The sequence below is a fragment of the Diadema setosum genome, chromosome 4 (assembly GCF_964275005.1).
Source record: "Diadema setosum chromosome 4, eeDiaSeto1, whole genome shotgun sequence".
Lineage (NCBI taxonomy): Eukaryota > Metazoa > Echinodermata > Echinoidea > Diadematoida > Diadematidae > Diadema > Diadema setosum.
Genome location: NC_092688.1, coordinates 45792241 through 45815460, shown reverse-complemented (window position 1 = coordinate 45815460; position 23220 = coordinate 45792241). Strand labels below are relative to the sequence as shown.

The 23220-nt window shown below is 41.5% G+C and overlaps 1 protein-coding gene across 3 annotated transcripts in view; it reads right to left on the bottom strand.

The window, feature by feature from the left end:
* The window catches only part of LOC140227345 (RNA-binding protein Musashi homolog 2-like), a 265855-nt gene that overhangs the window by 138921 nt on the left and 103714 nt on the right, over nucleotides 1-23220 (bottom strand). For all 3 annotated transcript variants that reach the window (XM_072307760.1, XM_072307762.1, XM_072307761.1), the window contains exon 6: nucleotides 12164-12256. In XM_072307760.1, coding sequence (XP_072163861.1) covers nucleotides 12164-12256 — 93 coding nt within the window. The remainder of the gene's footprint in view (nucleotides 1-12163; nucleotides 12257-23220) is intronic.

The following is a 23220-nucleotide window of genomic DNA, read 5'->3' as shown; positions in this document are numbered from 1 at the left end:
ACACTTTTTTTTTCACATCCTGATTTTTGCAGATATATGCTGGCAATCTCATTATCTTCAAGGAAATATGTGTCAATTCCTGTTCAAGTGAAGAGGAAATATACATATTTGATGAAGTAACAGCAGTGCATTTTTTTTTCTCCCTTGGTCTCACATTACCTCTTCCTTACAGTTGACATTGATATTGATAAATATTTGTATTTCTCTGAGCAGACTTTAATGAAAATACCATGCTATTTCACTGCTTCCATTCGATAGCCAATATGTTGTTGATTCTGCCTGTGTGTTTAGGAGGGAAAATAGAAAAGATTGACCATATATATTTGTAGTTGTCCTAAGACATCAGGATAAAGTAAAGTTTACATGATTTACAGAGTTTCAGGTAACATGATTCACCTAAGCTTTCTACTAATGAGAGCTTCATTCTCCATAGGAGAAGGGAACCCTTGGACTTGGACAGCCTTACGATGCGTTTAGTTGCTTTCTACCAGGTATGGTGAATTTTAAACAGTTTCTGTGTGTGTGTGTACGTGTGTGCACACATGTGAAGTGGCAGGAGAGTAAATAATAGGCAGGGAGGGGACTGCATGACAAGAATTTGTAAGGATGAAGAAGAAGAAAGTGATGCCAGGGAGTAGGTTTCTGAGAGGAGCTGCACCGGGAAATGTTTACCGGATTTCAGGGTGGGGCTGGATTGGAGGGGGGGGGGAGGGAGATGGCCACTTAAGGTGCAGAGGGAGTAAACAAAGCAAAGTGATATTAATGTATTGGGGGATTTGTTTGGGGCATTAGAGGGACTTGGGGAACAGCGCTAATGGTGGGCCACGCCGGCAGAGAGGGGGGGATGTGTTTGATGAGGAGGAGGGGATTTTGTCAGATTTACTACTTCATGAACATTGATTCTTCACTTTCATGGTGACGGCAGGCAGGCAACACCCTCCACCAAGGCATGGGTCTGAAGAAGATGATGCGCGGAACCCTGAAAATCTTTTCTCCCGCCTCATTGATAAGCAATGCAGGCATCACTCGCTTTGGATGAAAAGCTGATAAAATCATCCCTGTTCCACCCAAAGTCACGTCTTTTGCCCTTTAACTTTGCGCCTTGGTCGGCCTCCTCAACATTACACAACCCATTACATATTGTGCTTGTTCTTGTTTTAGCAGCCCTACCCCCACCCCCATCCCATATCTCTTCTCTCGTTTGAAGCCTATCCTCCGGGCAGAGGTTGACAAGAAAGACGGAGCACTAAATCAATCTCCATCCCAAGCTACATCACTGGGAATAATCTCCTTGTGTGTTTTTGCGGAGCAAGAGCGGGAGGACGGTGGTCATGGAGACCTCCTCCTAATCTCAAGCTCTGAAGTGAAGAGTGTCAGTCCTCTGCATCCCATGCTGCTGGACCTTTGCCCCTCCCCTCCCCTCCCCCACCCCACTTGTAATGGAGGGGTTAGCACCCTGGATAAAACGTCAGAAAGTGTTTTGGAGTCTGACAGCAAGACCACGACAGGGTAAGCTTACAAGCCATCTAAGGCCCAGAATCTCACCATGAGAACAAACTTGCATCAAACCTTGATCAAACCAAGGCGGCAAGAAGCTCTTTTCATACCTTCTTGATCAAACCAGTTTGTCATTAGTGTTGACAGGAACAGCAGGACATAATACAACATACAGGCAGTATGATTCACCAAACAGTCTGGAAGAAAGGCTACGTTTCCTTCCCTGACCACTTCCCCTCCTGATCATCCATCCTATATCGATGCCAGCATGAGAAAATTGCCGAGGAGAAGAAGAAAAAAATCATCAATTTGACCTTTTCTAAAATCTTCAACCAGTTGGTAAGAGTAGCCAACCTTTGAACAGACGAAACGAACACTTTCCTGTAACCCACACTGCAAAAACTTGACCTTTAAAACTAAACAAGCCTACCGAAACAAAGGTTAAAATGTTGAAACCCAGTCATCCATGGTCGGACTGTTACTTCAAGCATGAGACAACGCCCATGTGCACACGAGTAAGTAATGTTCCTCGGGGCCGATCATTTTATTCAAGACTTCAGATTATACGTTCCCAAGGGGCATTGTGTCTATGCTGCAAGACCCTCTGGAATTGTAGCAAACAGAAAGACAATCCAAACATCCATATATATTAACTCCAGTTCTTAAAGCACAAAGAGCTGCTGGCAGGGGACACATTTCTGAATGTCAGCTCATTAATTCTTTTATTCTGCATTTTATGAATTTACGTAATGTACCCACAGGTTAGCAAGTGGAAACTTGGCTGTCAATAAACATTGAAAGCCTTTTATGTATTTCCCTGATTCTTGGCAGAACAAGTCAAAAAAAAAAAAAAGGAGAGACATCTTCAAATGGGGTTGCTAAATACTTTTTAACACTTACTTCAAAACAAAATGGCAATATCTTATATTTTTGTATACCCTGTGCCCCTGCAGTTGATACATGTATGCTTCCATGAATGATGTACAGTGCATCGAACTGAATTTTAGACTACCGCAGCAACGCTATGTAAAAATCATCCGTCCCTGTAAATATTGTGCACCCTTGTAAAAATAACAACATACCCCCCAAGATGAGGTAGAGAAGTGTTGCCATGGCAACCGTAAGCATGCGGAGTAAACGCTTTATCTGGCCATCTGTCCAGTGCTGCTCTGCGCTTCCTCACTCCTGACGGGCATAACACGAGAATAGAATGGCGCTACGGACCAATCCGCTCTCGCTGGAAGACACTGGAAATTTCATTTGATCGCCATGACGACTCAATGGGAAATGGCTCTCGACAACTCTGATAAATTGCAAATTAAATTTCAGCATAATCAATGCGGGATCTCGTGCTAAAAATCGATTGACGCCCTGGGACTACTACCATTCTATACAAAATATTCTTTGCGGATCTCAGAGAGGGGTGGGGGGGGGGGCAAGATCGAAAGCAAAAGTGGGGAATGGAGCACAGAGCAAAGAATAGTGTGTTTTAGAATAAAGTGTTTTCTCACCATCGACATAATCCCTCCGTTACCGCTCCGTGTCGGGTCTTTCGGTGCCGGTTCACTCTCATTTCCTCATCAGCCCATCAAAGAACACAACTGCCTCTGGAGGTGGCGATTCCTAAAAATATTCGCGTCGAAGGAACTTGCCCCTTTCTCCCGTTTGACATTAACTGCGTCGATGTTCATTTCTATTGTCTATGGAGTATCCACCTTCCGTAAGCACAGTATTGAGGTTGTGAGGTCTCAAAAGAAAACTGGTCACTACAGCTAAAGATAACACACCATGACTGAGTGAAACCACAACATTCTGTTGATGGCTGTTACGACCAATCTATCGACAAATCAGTCTCTTCTATCTTTGATACGCACTTGATGATGATATAGGCAAGGATAGGGAAAGACACAGGAAATTCGAAGGCTATTCCCTTTCTTTCATCACAACAAACATAAGGTAGATTGAACTGGCATTTAAAAACAAAAATCACATGCTACTTATAAACACACATTACTAGGTTTAGGTAAATGTATGTGGAGAAAAGCTTCACCCCTCTGTTGAGCTACTAACTCAGAGAAAACATAATTTACCGCCTTTCTAACAATGCTATCTCATGATCCAAACTATATACAAGGGCAATCTAGGGATGTCACAATTAATGAACCCCTTGCTAAGAAAATTTCTTGCCACACAATTTTCAACCTTACATCATGTAAGACATGCGTTATACCATGGTACACCTGTCTCTACTAGCGATGGCCACAAAGGTACACCAAATCTGATGCAGAAATGCCCTCATCACGAAACAAGGCTCCGGCTCCATCCACGAAAGGAGGGGGGGGGGGGAGGCATATATCGAGGCTGACGATAGATAACTAGCACTTCAGAATCTAGGTTGTGCACGGAGGTCCGTGGGAATAACCCCCCTAGGTTTATTGCACTTTTGCTCCCTAGTTTTACCATCAAAGCCAGAAAGGGAGGGGGGGGGGGGGGAGAGAAAGCAGAAAAAAAAGCCTCCATGCAAACTGGCTCCTTACTTCTGCACAGTCAAACCTGGCCTTTAGCTCCGTAGCAGTCCCCTCTGCTCGCCTGACATTTTGCGAGCGAGTGCGAGGAAGGAAATTGTCGTCATTTTTAACCCACTTCTCCTCCAACACATTCATCTGGACAAATTTTCCAATTGAGATGGACCCAGATTTCACACGACTTCATTAAGCAGCATCACCCGGTCTCCTTCTTTTATTGAGAATTACATTTTGAGCAGGATACCCACAATTCCCCCCCCCCCCACTTTCTTCTCTTTTTCATCTTCTTGACCCATCACGTCCAGGAAATCACATTTCTGCAGTTCAATGCTATATCTTTTCATCACAATTTTCAATATTCAATCTCAGTGTTTAATAAGGTAGAGTAAAAAAAAAACTTCTATTTCTCATTTCAGTCCTACGCTCTTATATGATGTTCATAATCAAAGGCCTCTTGATTGCAAAATATCCAATTACTTCTTAAATTGGCAATACATTTTTAGATCATTAAAGTTTGTCTCTCAAATTGGCAATTTTTTGTGTCCTTCTTTCAACTTGTGTGCAGACTTCACAAACATCACCAGTTATACCTTATCTTTCTCCAACATACATGATGTGCTATGATATTTGGGTTGCCAATTTAGTGATCACTAAATGATATTTTCTGCATCAAAATTCCCACTGGACTCAATAGGATAAAATCCATAGTGCACTGCTTTCTCTCTCTCTTGATAAAAAAAAAGAAAAAAAAAATATCTCGACTACAGCCATAACCTACTTATTAGTTTGGACACTGCCCTCATATTTCATACGACAGCCCCTAAAGCAAATAGCCACAACTGTGTATACAAAAACACGGCATCTCTCTCTCTCTCTCTCAAGGCACACAGATTTCAATAAACCCATGGAAGTCTACAGGAACCACGTTGCTTTTTGCAGCATTGGAGAAAACTACCACGATGTGTCTATTCATCTAGCCCTTCTTCTTCTTTTTCCACCTTCATCAGATTTTTTGTTTTATGTTTCTCTTTTCTTTTTCTTTTTTTTACATAGAGACTTGTAAATTTCACACGTCAGCATCTCGCACCTCTCCGTCTAAATGGAGATCCCATATCGCTGCAGCTTTAATAAAAACCCAATCAAAAGGACATCTTTCAAACTCCGGTGCACGGACAGCATATTACCATCTCTCCAGACTTTACCTTGGTAAAGAGCGGCTCTCCTTTTTCGTCTTTTTGTGGGTATGTGTGTGTGTGTGTGTGTATGTGTGTGCGTCAGTCTTGTCATCTTAAATGAATGTGTACACAATGTGTGTGTGTGTGTGTGTGTATGTGTGTACATGTCTCTATGTGTTTGGTTGTATGATTTGCTCCTATCTCTGAGTGTGTGTGTGTGTGTGTGTGTGTGTGTGTGTGTGTGTGTGTGTGTGTGTGCGGGTGACCATTCTTGTGTATACGCTACAAACCTGTGTATAAATGTTGCAATATGGATGTATCATGTGCATCAAGGATGATATTTTGACTCCATAACCCCTCCCCCCTTTTCTCTCCAACTCTTCTTCTCTAACCTCTTCTCTATCTATCTATTTATCTACCTACCTATCTACCTATCTCTCTAACTCATCTTTTCTATCTAATTATCTGTCTAACTCTTCTTTTCTATCTATCTATCTATCTATCCATCTATCTCTCTAATTCTTCTTTTCTATCTATCTATCTATCTACCTAACTATCTATCTATCTATCTCTCCATCCCCCTCTCTCCCTATCTGTCTCCCTTTATACCTTTCTATCTCTCTCCTCTTTCCTCTTCCACCCCTCTCTTCTCCCTCTACACGAGGTTGGATGTATAACCCCTGACACCCTGGAGGCTTAGAATCCTATTTTCAGACCCCGTAATGGAAATAATGAGGGCACCGAGGGGGACACGGATCACAAGACATTGACCTTTGTACACCCCACCTCCTCTTCCTCCTCCTCCTCCTCCTCTTTCACTGGACGTATTTTAGGGATGCTCTAAACCAGAGTCCAGAAGTGTCCAGATGCCTTTCTTCCCACCTTTTCCTCAACACACAGACAAAAAAAGCTAGGTAAACCTTCACTTGATGGAAAACATGCCTGCTTTATTCCATCAAATTTTTACATGGCATCCATGGTTCCATGACATTTGCTCCTGCCACAGTTGTTCCCATGAAATATCTGCACGCTAAGCCAAACATAAATTCTACCCACAAACGTAACACTAACCCAATCCCAATAATCATATCAAATTTAACCTAAAACCCTGACCCTAACCCCAAATCCCTGGAGAAATAAGACCGGAGCAATTGTCTCAAAAGCAAATGCCATGTCACCAGCATCCGTACCATATCTTTCTGGTTTGATCTTCAGACCATTAGAACTTTGCACTAAATATACTCCCAAAGGGTGGCAAAACAATATCTATTGTGATGGGGGTATCATGAATTGGGTCCAGTTATGACAACAACAACAACAAGAACAACAACAACAAAAACAACAACAAAATCCTGAAATTTAGCAGTTCCCCTACTCAGTAAAAAGTCAAATCAACTTTACAACAAATTGAGAAAATAAAATAATTGTGACCTGTCCTATTCTTGTCAAAGCTGAGTCTGGAGTGTGAGACTAGCCTTCGCAGGAAACTGCAATGCCCAAAAGACGAGGTTCTCCATTTTGCAGTATCAGGCAGTGACACGAGCTTTCGGGGTTCCTTCTCACCTTTGACTCCCGAGGAGATTGTGCGAATAAAGCCATCGTTTGTTGGGTAAGGCGGAAAATGATTTCCTCTATTGTTATCGCGTATAATTCAATTTGGGACCTTCTCTCTGCAATTTTTCACATTGTCGCGACCTCAAGTGTCAAATTCTTATCCCCACCCTCGCTTTGGGAAAAGATCTACCAAAGCTTTCAGGGGTGGTTGAACTTTACAGCCAAAATAAAAAAGTTTCAGAGGCAATAACATGAGACAAAAGCTGAGATGCTCTACATGACCCCGGAATCCATCAAACTTTATTCCAGTGGAAAAAAAAAAAAAAATCTTTAGTCCAGCTAAACAAAGATCATCATGATAGGCCCTCAGTATGCAATGGACAGAAAGTCAAACTTTTTTTTTCATTTGACGAATGGAAGTAACATTTTGACTTCTGATTGTTTCTCAATAAGAAACTGTCAGAGGCTCAGCCTTCCAAGTCCTTGATAAAGAATTAAAATTTGCAAACTGATTGATCATTGCAGAATGGCAAAGGTGTGTTCATATAACTTTCCCATTCTTTTTCCCATGACTCTCCGGTGAACATCCATGTGTTACTATAGGTGTTCCTATTGCTGTTGTTCAACCCGTAAACCGCAAAAGGCCACAAGTGTGGCCGAGCCTGTAAGCCTCAGTATTCCAGGATATAATATTCAGCAATTTATGGGTTAACAGTGTTTATGAAAACTATCCAGAGAATCAATCAGACCAGACTGTGTGGGCGTGTCGACGAGAGTGTTTACTGGGGCTTGGCCAAAGGAGGCATATTCCAAGAGCCCGTATCCACGTGCAGGCCTTCAGAAAAAATGGAACATGACTTTTCTAGAACACCATGACTCTCAAATATACATCTGGTATTGCCTTTACCTCTCATTTTGAGTCAGTCATTACTTCCTTAATCGCTCCACTTTTTTATGGCAGTATGGGGGGGGGGGGGTTGGGAGAATGTTTTCTTCGGTTATATTTTGACGAGTGTGTTGCGTGATACGTGTGTTTGGGGATGATAGTGCTTGGGTACAGCTTAGCATCCGCTGGTCCCTGCAAGTTTCTTGGTAGAGAATTGGGCGACAGTATAAACATCCTGCTAGGGCTCATCATTCGCTCGCTAAATGGCTTGTGACACTGTCACCATGTGTTTACCTTGCCCATTTCAGCGTTGACCTTTTCTGCCGGTGACCCCTCCCAATTCCCGACCACGTCTTCCATAACCGCCCCATCAGAGCCATATCCTTACTTGTGTGGGCAAACGACATACACCGTTATTAATCGAGGAGCTGGGCAACTTTATCCGAGCAGCTATATCACATCACGCAGACAACGGTAACTGAAGAGCAAACCTAATATATTCGATAAATCTATTTTTAAATTCTACTCTGTGGTGGTATATTTTCAATTGGTCAAATACGTCTTGAAAGGAGGCTAATATTCTGAAAAACTATCCCCCTCCCTTTTCCATGTTCCCTATTCAATCTGCCACGCACTCATAATATTATTTATATCTTTCAGTCAAGAACACCCACATACACATACACTGCTGGTGAAACATTATGAATGTAATTCTTTGTTCAGAGAAAAGCTGCTAGCATACAAGCTAGCCTTGGATCCAGCCACAAGAAGTGCTGACTACTAGTATTATACAAGATAGTGTTGCACTAAATAATGAGAAGGGAAGTATGCTGTCTCATCACTGGGCGGGACCAACACACTGTGACGCACAAAACCTATAATTTCTGAAACAAGTCACAGGGAAAGTACTAATGTCCTTTTTCGACCAGCTCTGGGACATACACTGTATCTTGGCTATTTTTTTATGAATGGGCTAGGAAGTTGATTTTTACATCAAGACTGTGATTGTAAGTATACAGCACTTTCATCAGATACCCTATATACAAGCAAAGGGACAAATGCAGAATCCAATGCACTAGTCGGTAAATGGGGAAAAAATAATCTTCTTTATGAATGAAATATCACTGCAATTTTGAATTCTGGGTAAATTGTAAAAACAGAAACTGGAAATTCAATAACAGAGACTAAACGACCGGTAGATGACTTCAAGGAGGGTGCCTGAATTAACTCATCCTGCCACACCTAAGCGAGCCGAGGCAATATCACTTTGCATTTTTTTGTTTTGTTGTTGTTTTAAATTCCCGGCTGCAGTTTGCTTATTTCGCACACGGCATATAAAATTGCACAAGCTTCCCCACTGAGGCTCCATCAGCGATGGCTGATCTAATTTTGCCTTCTCTGATGATGAATAACAGGATGTTCTTTTCGTTATTCCGAAGCGGCTGCAATTCGCCCCGTGTGTATTGAGATACCTAGCTCCACCATGGCAGCACTAACCCCTCTGTAACCATTCATAGGTGCTCCTAGAAATCCTCCCATCAATATTTTCACATATAAGATAAAATTTGCGGAGGTGAAAAATTGCTCAAAGGGCACTAATTTTGATCACAAAATTCACGCAGAGTAATATACTGCCACAGTGGAACTGGAAGGGTCTCAAGGCCACGGCCAAGTTTCCACGGCAACATCAATACAAGCGTTGATCAACAAAGCCCGGGTGATTGGCCGATTTATGGGGCAGCTGCTCCCGCATAAAAGGTCGGTAACTAGATGACGCCTGCATGCACCGCTCATCACTTCAAAGCCTATCTCTGTCCCTATGTGCATCAGACATCGATAACCTTATCACAACACAGCAGTTTAGGTGCATAATTTCTAATTCATCATATCATCCAAAACAAATATCAAAACACTTGTAGAAGAGCTGGGTTTTCTTTTGTTTTGTTTTGTTTTGGTTTTTTTTTTTTTTTTTGGGGGGGGGGTGGTTGCAGGTCATACATGCACATTATCATTGTCATAAGATTTTGAGTCCCCTCTTTGCATTTTCTGGTGATTTATTCCTGACTATTTTTTGGTATCACAGAAGACAGTAGACTTGGATAAATATCAAGATTTCAACAACAAAAAAATACTTTCATTGCTAGAGAAAAATGACCGCAAGTCTTTACCAGAGGGCAGTTACAAGTTGCTGCATTTGTGTGTTTGTTTATGCATGGTCCATGACAAATCCCTACACATACATCAGGGTAGAGATATCTAGTAGTACCCTTCATACATCAATACACCGGTATACTGCCCTTACTTGCAGAATTCAGATCCTTTTGCCGATGATATCACATGCACAACTTCTACATCCCCTGCCTAAATTCCTCCGTCATCCGAATTCAATGTCAGTTTGCGCTCCTTGCATCTTGATCCGCACCCCCTGCGCCGCCTCCCCGACAATATTTTTTTGACAGGACATTCCGCAGCGTGCCAACAGTGCGGCGCTAATGGAAACCTTGGCTTATCATGCATTCACCATCAAGAATTCTGTTGAGACACATGCAGTTTCCCATCAGTCATTTGCAAAATGAATTTCACTTTATCCATTACCAAGTGTTCTCCTAACAAGATCAATAAGAACAGGACACTGACACCAGTACATGCACACTTCCGCGGGTGGTTGACCTCGCAAATATTCTGATGATACATCGAACGCTCTTTTTTGGCTAATGCAACGCTTAAAGCAAAAATACGTGGCCACATAATTATACATAAAGCATATTTACAGCAATGGTCAATCAACTATATTTGGCTCTTTCAAATATTGGCTCTTTAAAAATAATATATGACACCGGAATTTGGCATGTACTGAAATGTAATATTGCTGACGGTAAACGTGCCTAATTACTACAATCCATAATCGGTGGTATCACTGTACACTTCTGTGGCTGTGTGCGGATTTCAGCGTCACACGGACACAGGAAACTATTGCTGTTCGGATGAGAGCCAATACGTGATCAGCAATGCACTGAGTAATGTGAACCTTTGCGGCATGGTCATTTTGTAGGAAATTCAGAGTTATAGTGATACTCAAAGTCTAGTATTTCAAGATGCAACAACAGCAACAATAATAATGATAATGCCCACATGAGGTAAAGCACACAAATAGAGAATCCCTGCAATGGGCCAAAGGAAAAAAAAAACAGCTTTATCCATGCTTTAGAAACATGGCTTTGATATGTTATATGAGCCGGGTATTTAACTTTTTTCAATGGCTTTTCTTTTTGCTATATACAGTGTTCTTTTTGCAACCAAATTGGAATATGCCTGGCTTGCTGGTAAAAACCTTGTCATTCTACCTTGGCATGGTATCAGTCTAGTACATCGAATCAATGATTCCGAGAAACATTAATGTTCAAGAGAAAGCAGCCACGACATGCATTATAACCTCCACCCTAATTACCTTAATTGCCCCAAATGGATCACTGGCAATACCACTTTAATAACCAATATCGGTCTTCCACTTGATAAACATCTGGCTACACTGGATGCATCCAGCCAAAGATTGTCACCCACAAGTCAGGCACACATTACAACAATCAAAACAAAAAAACAAAAAAAAAAAAGGGGGGGGGGGGGAGTCACACAGTCCCATGCATACACTCTGATGTTAGAGAAGATACAGCTTGCCCAATGGCACACTATAACATTCGAATGTTTTCTGCAGATGGAATGCTGAACAACACAAACATACATTTCCACCATGCATCACGATTGTGCGACGCATCGTGTGAGTCGAATTTATGTAACATTCTGCACCACACAGGATATCTGTCTTTTAGCTGGTCACACTTAACGCTACAAAATCGTGCAACTTTATAGCACACATCAGCAAGATCGTCTCCCATCCCCACACACATCTGGGCAAATTCAAGCGGGATGACGCAGGGAAGAGAGGTTGACAGAACTCCTGTGACATTCTCCCCAAGCCATCCATCAGCAGTTTGATTGAAAATTGTCACTTCTGGCTCTTAATTCCGCACCGCTCAAGCGCACACGACTCGAGAGCCTTGTCACTTCCTATTCACGTCAGAATTCCCGTCTCCATTCACGGCAAATTTACACCATGCATGCCATATTGCATCACTTGTCATACAGATTTTTTTTTTCATATTACTTTCAAATGAACAGGAAAAACAAATAAACAAACTTTCTGATACTTATCATATGAATCCTCAATTGCAGTGTAATCTTCTTTTTTTTTTAATTGAGGTACTATGTGTGTAAACTCACTGTATGAAATGTCGTAAATACTTTACATTAGATTCCAATTCATTTAGTTTGTGGCATTGCCATTTCAGAGCAGGGAATTCTTACAGCATGATCTAAGGATGGGAACTCACTGTATTGCCATCCTTAAATTACTTAATTTAATTACAGTTTTCTTCCATTAAAACACACACATACAACCACACACACTCACACACACAAACACACACACAAACACACACACCAAATAAAGGAATGAATGTTGTTCTTACCTTGCCGTATTTCTCGAAAAACTTTTTTAATTGTATTTCTGTTGTTGATGCCGCTATTCCACCTACAAATATTTTTTTGGTCTTTGAAACAGGCTGCAAAGATAAAGAAGAAAGGAAAAAGAGAGAAAGATATGGTTAGATCAAGGTAAACAAAAATTGATAAAAGAAACAAAATGCATTAATACTGATGAAAAATATATACATTCTGTTATTTAGTATGCACTGATCACATACTAGCCTTGCTTCAAGTCTCTGCGTTAATTTCCTTCAACAACACACAGATGTCACCTAAAATGACCACGTTCCTCGTCTTGAGTCAAGGCAGTTCCTATTTACGATGTATCTATTCCCTGTAAAGCCTGACATGTGACAGGTGGGGGGGGGGGGGCAAAAAAGGAGAGAGACTGAATGTAAGAATATGAGGGGATAGTCTCTCTAAAGACTAATGCATTTATAGCATTTGTGGGAGAAAAGTGGAGGTAAATATATCTTCTAGCCTGGAATCAAGGCCACAACCTCATCTTCTCTCTCACACACATGCTCCTATGCCATTCAAATCATATCACCAACTGATTTGCTCCAATGCCTGAACATTACACTATAGGGAAGGAGAATATCAGATCCATGCTGAGCAGGAAATAACATTTTAATTCTACTTCATAAATAATGCCCCGGGGGCTTCCATTTCTAGCTTCTTTGTTGCACACACTACACAGCGTATGCTGGGTGAAATTCCATCCAATTACGGCACGAGTGGACTTGAATGATGGCTTTTAGTGTAACACTTCAATCATCACAAGGTGACTTCTGTATAATTTGGTGTAGGGTATATGATATGTACCAACAGCATCAGCTACACCACTGACACAGAAATGGATAGATAGGACTGACTCTTCCCCTTTTTCGTAATAATAATTATGCACAACTTGATGCCATTCCAATATCAACTATAATATATTGATTCTTTCTCTGGGGAAAGACGCTATCCACTCTTCATCATTTCCACCCTTCTTTCTTTCATTCACACGAGTCTTGCAAACAAAGATAAAGGAATAAAAAAGAGCATTGTACCACACATGCAATATGGGCCTATGGCTGAGTCTGGAAGCGTTAGACTAATCCTGCCATGATTTTCCAGTGGTGAAAATGCAAAGTCATGTTAGAGATTTATGCACAACAGGGGGTATGAAGAGAGCCTAACCACAAATTCAACTCTGCACGACCCAGAGAAAGTTCACTACAACCAAATTTTGTTGTTGCTGTAGATTGTTGTTGTTGTTGTTTTTGTGTTTGTTTGTTTGTTTGTTTGTTTTTGGGTGTTTTTTTTTTTTTTTTTTTTGGGGGGGGGGGGGGGGGAGTCTACTAATTATAACTCGTTATCTCCCCGTAATTAAAATGGCCCATAGACTGTGTATGGGGACCCAACAGGGTCATAATATGTAGGCAACAACATATGCGTCGATTCTGGAGGCTGGGTGTGACAGGCAAAAGACATGTTTGACAACCCCCACCCCCTCCCCCCTCCCCCCCCCCAAAAAAAAAGAAGGAAGAAAAACCTAAGCAGACAGACAAGAGGAAAGCTTGGCATCCTGTGAGACCCAGAACAGGGGGTGAATGGCCGCGAGGTTAACAGGTGGCGGTGGTGGAAGGGGGGGGGGGAACATGTTCTCACATGGTAAGTACACAAGCATCTTCGCAACATTTATTTATTTCTTCATTTTTTTAGGAGACAGGGGCACACTTTAACAAAAGAGTGAACAGTTTTGAAAGAGTACGAGGCTAGGTGTTTTTTTTTTTTTTTTTGGGGGGGGGGGGGGTGAGCAGAAACTAGATGGTGGCAACATGACATCCAACAAAGCATTTACAAGTTTTGGTCTACCGATCTACTGGATATCATCCTCGCCGTCGCTGATATGAATTTTCTATAAATATATCTCGGCGCATTTTCAGCGCTGCAGAGGTTGAGAGCACAGGTGTGACATTTTTAAAGACAGATAGCCTCATCCGGCCACATTTCAAACTCCGTGGCCTATTCTAATCTCAGCATGCAATCGGATCTAGTCTGCGTGAGGTCTCCGCAAGCATCTTAAAAAAACAGAACTGCACTATAGATCTCATTTGAAACTGTGGTGACATTCATAGAGGCACGTGACATCGTTGTATGTCTTCTGCTTGCACTTAAACAAAGCCCTAAAACATCAAAGTGTTATGGAAAAAAAAAAATCATGTCCGGGTTCCAAGACTTTAAATGTCGCCATACACAATGACATCAGTTGGGAAAACCGGCCAACATCAAAACAAGGTACACCCTGCGATCAGATCAAGTTACATACATGTAGGATGGGCTCTCTTTATACACAAGGCCCACTCTTTCTATGTTCTGCAGTTCTGCTGTGCTAGAGGACTATGCATTGCCTGTAAGCCATATACCTAATTTGTGGCACTGGGTGTCTGAAAACGGGGCGAGTGTAGACTAGTCATACCCTATCTGGGCCAGCTCTATGTGGTAGAATCTAGCGTCCGAGCGCTGGAAGCGGACAAGAGTAATGAGTTAATGCGAAGTGACATAGCTGTTAAGTGATCTGCACTAGCCTACACGATTCCAGCCTAATGAGGATATAACAATATTCAAGGGCTCCCTCGCTGGCAGGAGTGGACTGGAATACAAAGTGGACACACGAATCTATACTCTCTTACTAGTCAGGCACACACACACACACACACACACACACACACACTTGTTCATTCTACTCCATGAACAGAATTTAACAGCTTCTAATTCATTCTCTCTTGTTAGCCTTGATCCAGTTTCCCACTTCAACGTATTTTGTCTCAAGGCCGTCAGACTGTTGATGGCTTGTGCTGGCTGAGGGGGCATCCGCATCACTTTCCATATTTACTCTCTCACAAATTAGAATCAGTCCACTGAAACATACATGCTGGCGAGTTGCATTGATGCTAACAGGCGGTGTGTGCAAAACTGACTTGATAGCTGTGGACATCAGGCAGCAGAGTGTCAGAGGAGAAAATACGAGAAATTTTAAGAAATCAAACTTTGTCATTTTTCAGATATTTGCCTTACTACCAGTATTAAGTGAGGCTCACAGGCTTTTCCACACCTGAGATAGTCTTAATGCAAATGGTCAGCTCTACACGAGTTCTTTTCTAACTGTCAAAAAGAGGGTCCCCCTTAATTCGCATCGGAGCCCACAACATACAAACTTGACATTTTGAAAGCAGATCACACATGGCTCATGCTATCATGTGAAATGCATTTGCAAGATTATTCCCTTCTCCACTTCAAAAATTGTATTCTCTTACGCTCAACTAGATTTCACCAAAGAAATTACATTGAATGCTTGAGCGCATATCTCGAAGAGTTATTTATTTACCAAGTATTGTTTGTTACACTGCTTCACCTACAAGAACTGCCAAACCTTTGAAAACCCTAAACTTGGGTGGAGCAATTCAATTACTGTGTGCTTTTTGTCAAACACCGAGCAAATATTACTTGAATAAGATAATGATCAGCCCATATTTTTTCAGAGCTATGGAACATATTAGCCTTTGCTGCCACAAAGTACAAGTACACACACACACACACACACACACAAACTGCACACCATTTCAACAAATATTTGTTGGTGACGTGGCATACTGTTGAAAACCTACTACGGTAATTCATCCCCAAGAAACATACTCCCACACTGTTTCTCATGAAACACTTGTCGTCAGTCGAGGTACATTAATCACATTACAACCAAACATGGAACTGATTCGCTATTTAATTGCCAGTGCCATTTTGGGAGACCGGGACTGCATTGCTGTTCCCCCTCCCCACCCCCTTGGACAGACAGCAGGTTTGCCCCAAAGTGCAGATACAAACGCAAATGAGGTCGCGATTACTAGCCGACCATTTGGCGTCCCAGATTGCCAAAAATATGGCAAAATAATGACAGCGCCATGACGTAAAATACACACCCATAAAAAAAAAAACACGAAAAAAAAAAAAGGCCGCGTACTTTTGCCGGAGAACATAACCCCGGCTGCTGGAGGTCCTTGCTCTCGGAGAATTAAATGCTTTCTGGATGAATATAATTTGCGGAATGGAGGCCCGACCTTGATAATACATACAATCTCAATTAACTGCCAGATATGTCATTATTGTGTGGAAGAATACACGGCATCTGGCCGCAGCAAGCGATGGAAAACCTCGGTGGGGCAAAATTGCGATGCCATTTTCATAAACCCGGCAGAAATTGCCAATTTGCAGAGGGAAGGGAGGGAGTGGGGAGGGGGGGGGGGTGGGGTGACAGCGGAGAGGTGGAAAGCCAATGCAGAATTCTGCTTTGGGAATGAGAGTATCGTACACATTTTTTTCGCTCGCTATTCAAAATGGCGCACCCACGGCCGTACCTGAATTAGATCTAAACCATCAGCTCATATTGGCATGGAATACGCTGCTAAAAATTGCCAACAGTCAAACAGCCGAAACGAATCGGTGCGGCAGCGTAAACGAGCAGAACACCCAAATTTTCGACGAGAAGATAAAAGTCGCTGAAGATTACTGAGCAGATATTCCATTTCCTCCTGCCTACATCATAAGTCCCACGTACAAGTCTGTGATAAGTTTTATTTCTTATAGTTTGTATGTACTCTGACAGGAACACACCCACACAGACACACACCATACCCTCTGGCGCGTGCTGCCCTTCTAGAAGGCGGCAGCATCGTCATGTATGCCGTATTTTATGTGCACATCACAGTACAGCTTTCCCATAAAGACAGAACATCAATACATTCATATTTGGCACTATAATTGCAACATGTCCTGATTGTTGGATATAACATGGTCATATCCACGACATATCCATGCATGATTAGAACCTGTTCACACTCATCTATACCTTCCTTTTCGGGGGTGGGACAGATCTTGCAGATATGCAAGAGAGAGAGAGAGAGAGAGAATAAAGAAATTATAGCGTGCTCAAGGAAAAAATACACAGTAAGCAGACTATTCATAGTTACATTATGTATTAGACCAAAATGCTTGCGATATGCAGTACAACTGAAGTACAGGCCTGAGCTATTGGCTAACACCTCAGTGAGTATACGTAGAGCCGCTCCTATTAACAATGATACAATCAATATCACCAGACAAAAGCTTGATAGAGAGTGGGGGGGGGGGGGGAGAGTAAAGGAGAGTGTAAAAAAAAAAAAAAAAAAATAAAGCAACCACCTGAAATATGAATGAAATGGCAACTGGCCGGTGGTGTGTGACCCTGTTTTCGTCTCTCACAAACAGGAAATACAAGCCACATGGAACTTTTCCACAGGCCAATACTATACCCATTTGACTGAAAATTTCAGGCCGGTTTCACTGCTCAGCTTCGTGGCACTTCGGGGAAACAAAAGAAAAGGAACTGGAGTGCGGGAGTCACACCAAGCACAAGAAATACACCCATCTAAGAGAGATGACCCTTGGTCTTATTTCCTCCTCACTACCACGTTTCAAGCTGCTTCTCAGATTTAGCACACCTCTCCCTTTAAAGGCATAATTTACCATTTGCAGATGAAACAAAAACCCAGCATTAGTGCTTCAAAATAGTCCTAAAATGTGAGCTAGGGATAGAAACAACCAATATAAAAATTTGAACCAGTATAATCAATGATAAGTATTGTTGAATATAGAAAATGTGAATATTAGTTAAATAAAAATGTTTCCGGACTACAATTATGGTTTTATGAGAAAAATAGTGATATCTCCTTATATTTCAAGCTTTATTAGAATTTTTTTTATATGGTAGGATGTTTTGTGATACAAGTGACCTATAGCACATGCACCAAAGGTGATGTCTTGAACATTTTTAAAATCACTGCTCCCAAAGATAAACGGACCTCTAACCTTCCACCCACTATAGATCCCCATATGTCTCGTACAAAATCTACTGGAATGTAAATGAGAATCTATGAAGCAATGGGGGCATACTATGTGGTAGTGTGATATACCCCCTCACACTAATCAGGCTTTATATTACACAAGCATTACAATATTGTTGAAAATGCATATTGCAATCCCTTAACCCTTTCTTTACCACAGACTTTGGACAGTGTGTACAACTCTTTAGGGTTTTCTGTGTCAGTAAACACTCCAAACACACAAAGGGTTAAATCAAACTGGGGGAAAAAACAGAGCATGCGAGGACACTGCTGTGAATTCGCAGGGTTTTTTGAGAAGACCTACCAGGACAAACGTGTTCAATTTCACGTGTATATAGACACCAGGATGTTCATTAACCTCGGAAAATATCGAGGAAGCTGTGAGGTTATTGTGTATAGAACACCATCAAATTCAAGCTACAGGACGTCCTAGGTGTTATTGCCATTCTGGTTGTCACGACACCCATGCAAAACAAAATGCTAATGTTTATGCCTTATGCATTTCACAAGTATAATATATCACAAATCGTGAGTTGTAACACAGTTTCTGGAAGGTCGATTCGTGATCACGAACCTCAGGAAGAAATTAGAAAATTTGCGGGGGAAAAAAAATCACTGCAAAACATTGTAAGCAATACTTGTTTTCAATATTGTTTAGTGGTTGATTGATGTATAAACACACAAGCCAGAATGCTCACAGCTTAGGCGTGTCTTCATCAGCCCGAAGTTTCAAGATAGCGCGCTATCTTGCGGTTACCAAACTAGTCCGATGTCAAAATAGCGCGCTATCTGTGTAGTGAAGACGCAGATAGCGCGCTATTTGATCGGGAAAATTTCCCCCAAAATCTTGGTCTAGTTCGTCAACTAGAGCGCTAATTCGTGAAATAGCGCGCTATCTTGGGTGCGTCTCCATCAGCCCGAAATTTTCTCGATCCCTCCGCGCTTCTGGTTAGCCAGCTGGCAATGGAAAGCGCATGTACAAGCAGCTAGTGATTGTGTATAGTACATTACACGCACGGTGTATTCAAGGATCACATGTGTGTACTATAGGCCTACTGTTGTTGTCATCTTTAAAACCAGGGAGGTCATTTCTCTCACCTCCCTATTAAAACTCAGTGCCGTGCATGCTAGCTGTTTTTTTTTTGTAAACTTCTTCTTCTGGTCCACTCTATTCATACCTTAGCTGAAGATTCTTGCAGATTTGTGTGCATTTTGGATTTGTTTAAACATTGCAATTCGTTAATTTCATATAAGATACCTCACTGGACAGAAGAAAGAGTAGCGTTATTAATATCCCTTTGGAGAGAATTTGCTGTACTGCTCACCTCCCTGGTTGTAGAATCGTACATACGGTGATATAGGAGATTTTGAGCGGGGAAATCCACTTTCGAACCGCGAGCCAGGCAGAGTAATATTGCAAAGTGCGCATGCGTCAATTTTCGGACTAATTTCCCGAAGCAGGCTGTTCGAGCTGATGAAGACGCACATTCGCTGTATCGGGCTATTTTCTAAGACCGCAAAATGTCCCGCTAGTTTGAACTTCGGGCTGATGAAGACACGCCTCTTGTGTCACAATCAATGAAACGATGCCCTATCTGCCCCAACTGACATAGTGGGGTAAACAGCATCATACATCGTTAATCTTCAAGGAAGATATGATGATTATGAATGAACGAGGGAACTGCATCCAATGCTGCAGCTTCACTTTCCCCACTCAAAAAAAAAATATACATGTATGCAACAGAAAAAAAAAATGTAAATAAATATGTGCAAATTTTATGAATATTGATCAAAACAAAACATATCAGAAGGGGAGGAAGACAGAGAAAGAAAGAGAGAGAGAGAGAAAGAGATGAGAGCTTGGTTGTGTCTCATGGTAAAAGGGAGAGAAAAAGAGGAAATTCCACGAAAATTCCACCGATAAACTGACATTCCCTGGTCCGCCACGGCCAAATTCATTCGCCTCATCGCAATATGTTTTGACACAGGTATGATCGCCATGATTGCCGTCTTGACCACAAGTAAGTGTGGCTTGGTTTGATTGATAGTGTCGGGCAAGCCTGAAAAAGATGGTATAGTTTCGGTTGAGATGAGACTTCAGGTTTCCAACAGTTTTTGGTGAGATAATGAGAAACCTCTTATGAAATATGAAAGAGTATGTAATTCTATTTAAGAGGGATTCAACATATATTTGATGAAAATTGGTTTTGAAATGCCTGAGATATCCAAAACAAAGGGATCCTCATAAAAGGTGGGACCCATCTATTATTAGGATTGCTTTGTTTTACTTTGTTTTTGGATATCTCAGCCATGTCAAAACCGATTTTCATCAAATAAACTTTGAATTCCTCTTAGAATTGTATGCTCTGTACCATTTCATACTTGGTTTCTTAGTATTTTGCAAAAATTCAAAAGCTCAATCCTCATCTCAACGAATACAATTGTATACCACCCCTTTAAAGGTAGCATGGGTAGCTCTGGTTGGGGGGTGGGGGGAGGACTTTTCGCTTATGATACTAGAAGAAGCCTCCTCTCCCTACCAGTTAGTTTTTGTTTCACTGTTAGCAATCCATCGTTCCTTGTATTCATTGAAAATCTGTCATATGAGTGTTGAGTAAGTGCACAGGCCCTGATAAGATCCTATCTAATATTCTAATAATCTATTCATATTGTCGCTTTTATATGGAGCAAAGGGAATTGGAAATGAACTTGGATAATTGAATTTCAGGTGGGGTGTAAGAAAGAGGATTATGATATAAATCAGAAGTAATTTTGATGCTCACAAAGATACTGTAGACATGACCTTTAACTTACTCCCTGGACAAGTTAAAGGATGCCTTTTGGAATTTCTACTGACTCAGGTTTTCTTCTTTGCCATGCAACTTTCTACTATCATTTCTTTTCTTTTGAGTGTTTTATTCAGTTTTGTAACCAACCTCTTGTCGGGGGGAAAGCACACATTTCCTACGTCAAGTTGCGTGGGCTTGCGCCAATTGAGTCAAGTCTCGCGGCTGTGATGGAGAGGTTCGTCATTCCGCGACATTGTCTCCGAGGGTGAACGTGTGCCCTGCTTTCGAGCTCGCGAAGGGCACCGCGATAAAATATAACAGGCATCAGTCTCCTAGTCCATTTCCCTCCCACTTTTCCTCTCTCTCTTTTCCCATATCTCTCACTTCTTCTTTCTCTCCGTTTACATCAATGGCGCTGATAAATGAATTGATGCATGCACATCTTCAACGGCACATCCAACCCGCAGACATTCATGAATCGTCGACCAAAACGGCTGCAGTCGTGCACACTTCCCGACTCGAGCCGCGGCCACCTTGGAAGACCAAACGACAGCGTCATCGGACCGGAAGACTTCTCTCAGTCTCCAGCGTCTTCTGTCGAGAAGGTGGCCTGTTCAGACCTGTTAACCCTTTCACTCTACAATCTCACAATCTCAAAAAAACGACAGCGCCTCAGTACATTGGGCTCTCATCTTTGGTCCTGACTGGGTTAAACGATTAGCCACGGTCAACAAGACAAGGTTGTCTTCATCCACCAGCCTGAAGGACCCCTTGAATGAATTGCAATCGTCGTCCATCTTTCATTCTGACTCAGCAGCTGTTCTTATTCTCATCCAAGTCTTTCCCATAATTCAGGATGTATTCTCGTGAAAAGGGCTTCATTTCAGCTTCACACATGCCAGCATCACACTTTTAACCCACAATATCTCGAAGAAGAAATGCTCCTTGGACATCTCCCAAAATATTTCTAATTGTACTTTCCTTAACCCATTGTGCCCAGATTGATAATTCCCCCATTGAGTTAGTACAGGATACACTGGGCACTCACGTGCAAGAGGTTAACTTCAATCAAAAACCTCTTCATTCTTCCTTTCCATGAATAGTTTAGTCTCTTCTGATTGATACAATAATCATCACAGCTTTCAGTTGTTTTGTTGTTAGGCTCTCATGCAAAATAATATACTGAAACTTATGACAAGTGCACTACTTACTCATTGAGTATATCAGAGACTAAAAGCTTCCTTTTGGCCTACTTGTAAATCTTTTTGATATACTGAACAAGACAATATGGTATCAGACCGGAGAGATATCACATCAATACATCCATTGATTCGCCTCATTCATGTTCAAAACCAACCACAGACCTCTTTTCTAATTCACTGATCAAAAGCATCAAATTCGCAGAAAGTGAAGGCAATAAATGCTCTCTTTTTCTCTCACAAATTCTTCTCTCCTTGGCCATGCTAGTAATAAATCAATCCTGCCACAGCACAGAGTAAGAAGGTGGGAAAGCAATTTGTCAATGCCTAAAAGCGGGGCATAGGTCATGACCCTTGACCTCTTCACAAGCTATGATTACTCATCCTACCCCAGGGGTCAGACAAGGTCAATGACATCACTCCTTCCTGACATGCACAAAGGTCAAATAATGCTTGGGGGAAAAAACAGAAAAGCTATAACAGATTACACCGCTTTGCAGCACCTAAATCACAAACACAGGAGCTTTTGTTCTAAGATTGCACTAATGACATCGAGAGACAAGTGAGGAGAAACCCATCAAAAATCAAAGATTCGCTTGTCTTCCCTCTGTCCTTTCACATCCTGTAATCAAACTTCTTTTCATCATCCCAGAAATGATTACATTTGATCCTACCAAGTGCAGCTGAACCTTTCTAATTTCCTTTAAAAAAAAGATAGAATAAAAGGACATTAAGATTAACCACAAGGGAACTGGACATTAGTCAACATTCTTCACACTAACTGTACTGGTACTTAGCACAAACAAAAAACAAAAACAAAAACAAAACAATAATGATGAGATTAATAAAATCTTCAATTTACCATGAATCATCAAACACAAATGCAAATTTTTTTTTTGTGCCTCTGTGCAGTTTATGTCGCATTACTCGTTTTTTGTAATCTGGCAAAGGACAGTGCCAGCATTCACTTAAAACTCCAAGTCTTATCATTTGGGGCTGTTGACCTCTGATTACAGAAGATTATGTTTTCCAACTCATTATCAGAAAACTTACAGTGTACATGAATACACTTTTCTCTTTCAACTGGTTGAAAGATAATCCACAACCGTAATCGTACGTATTGTCAGAA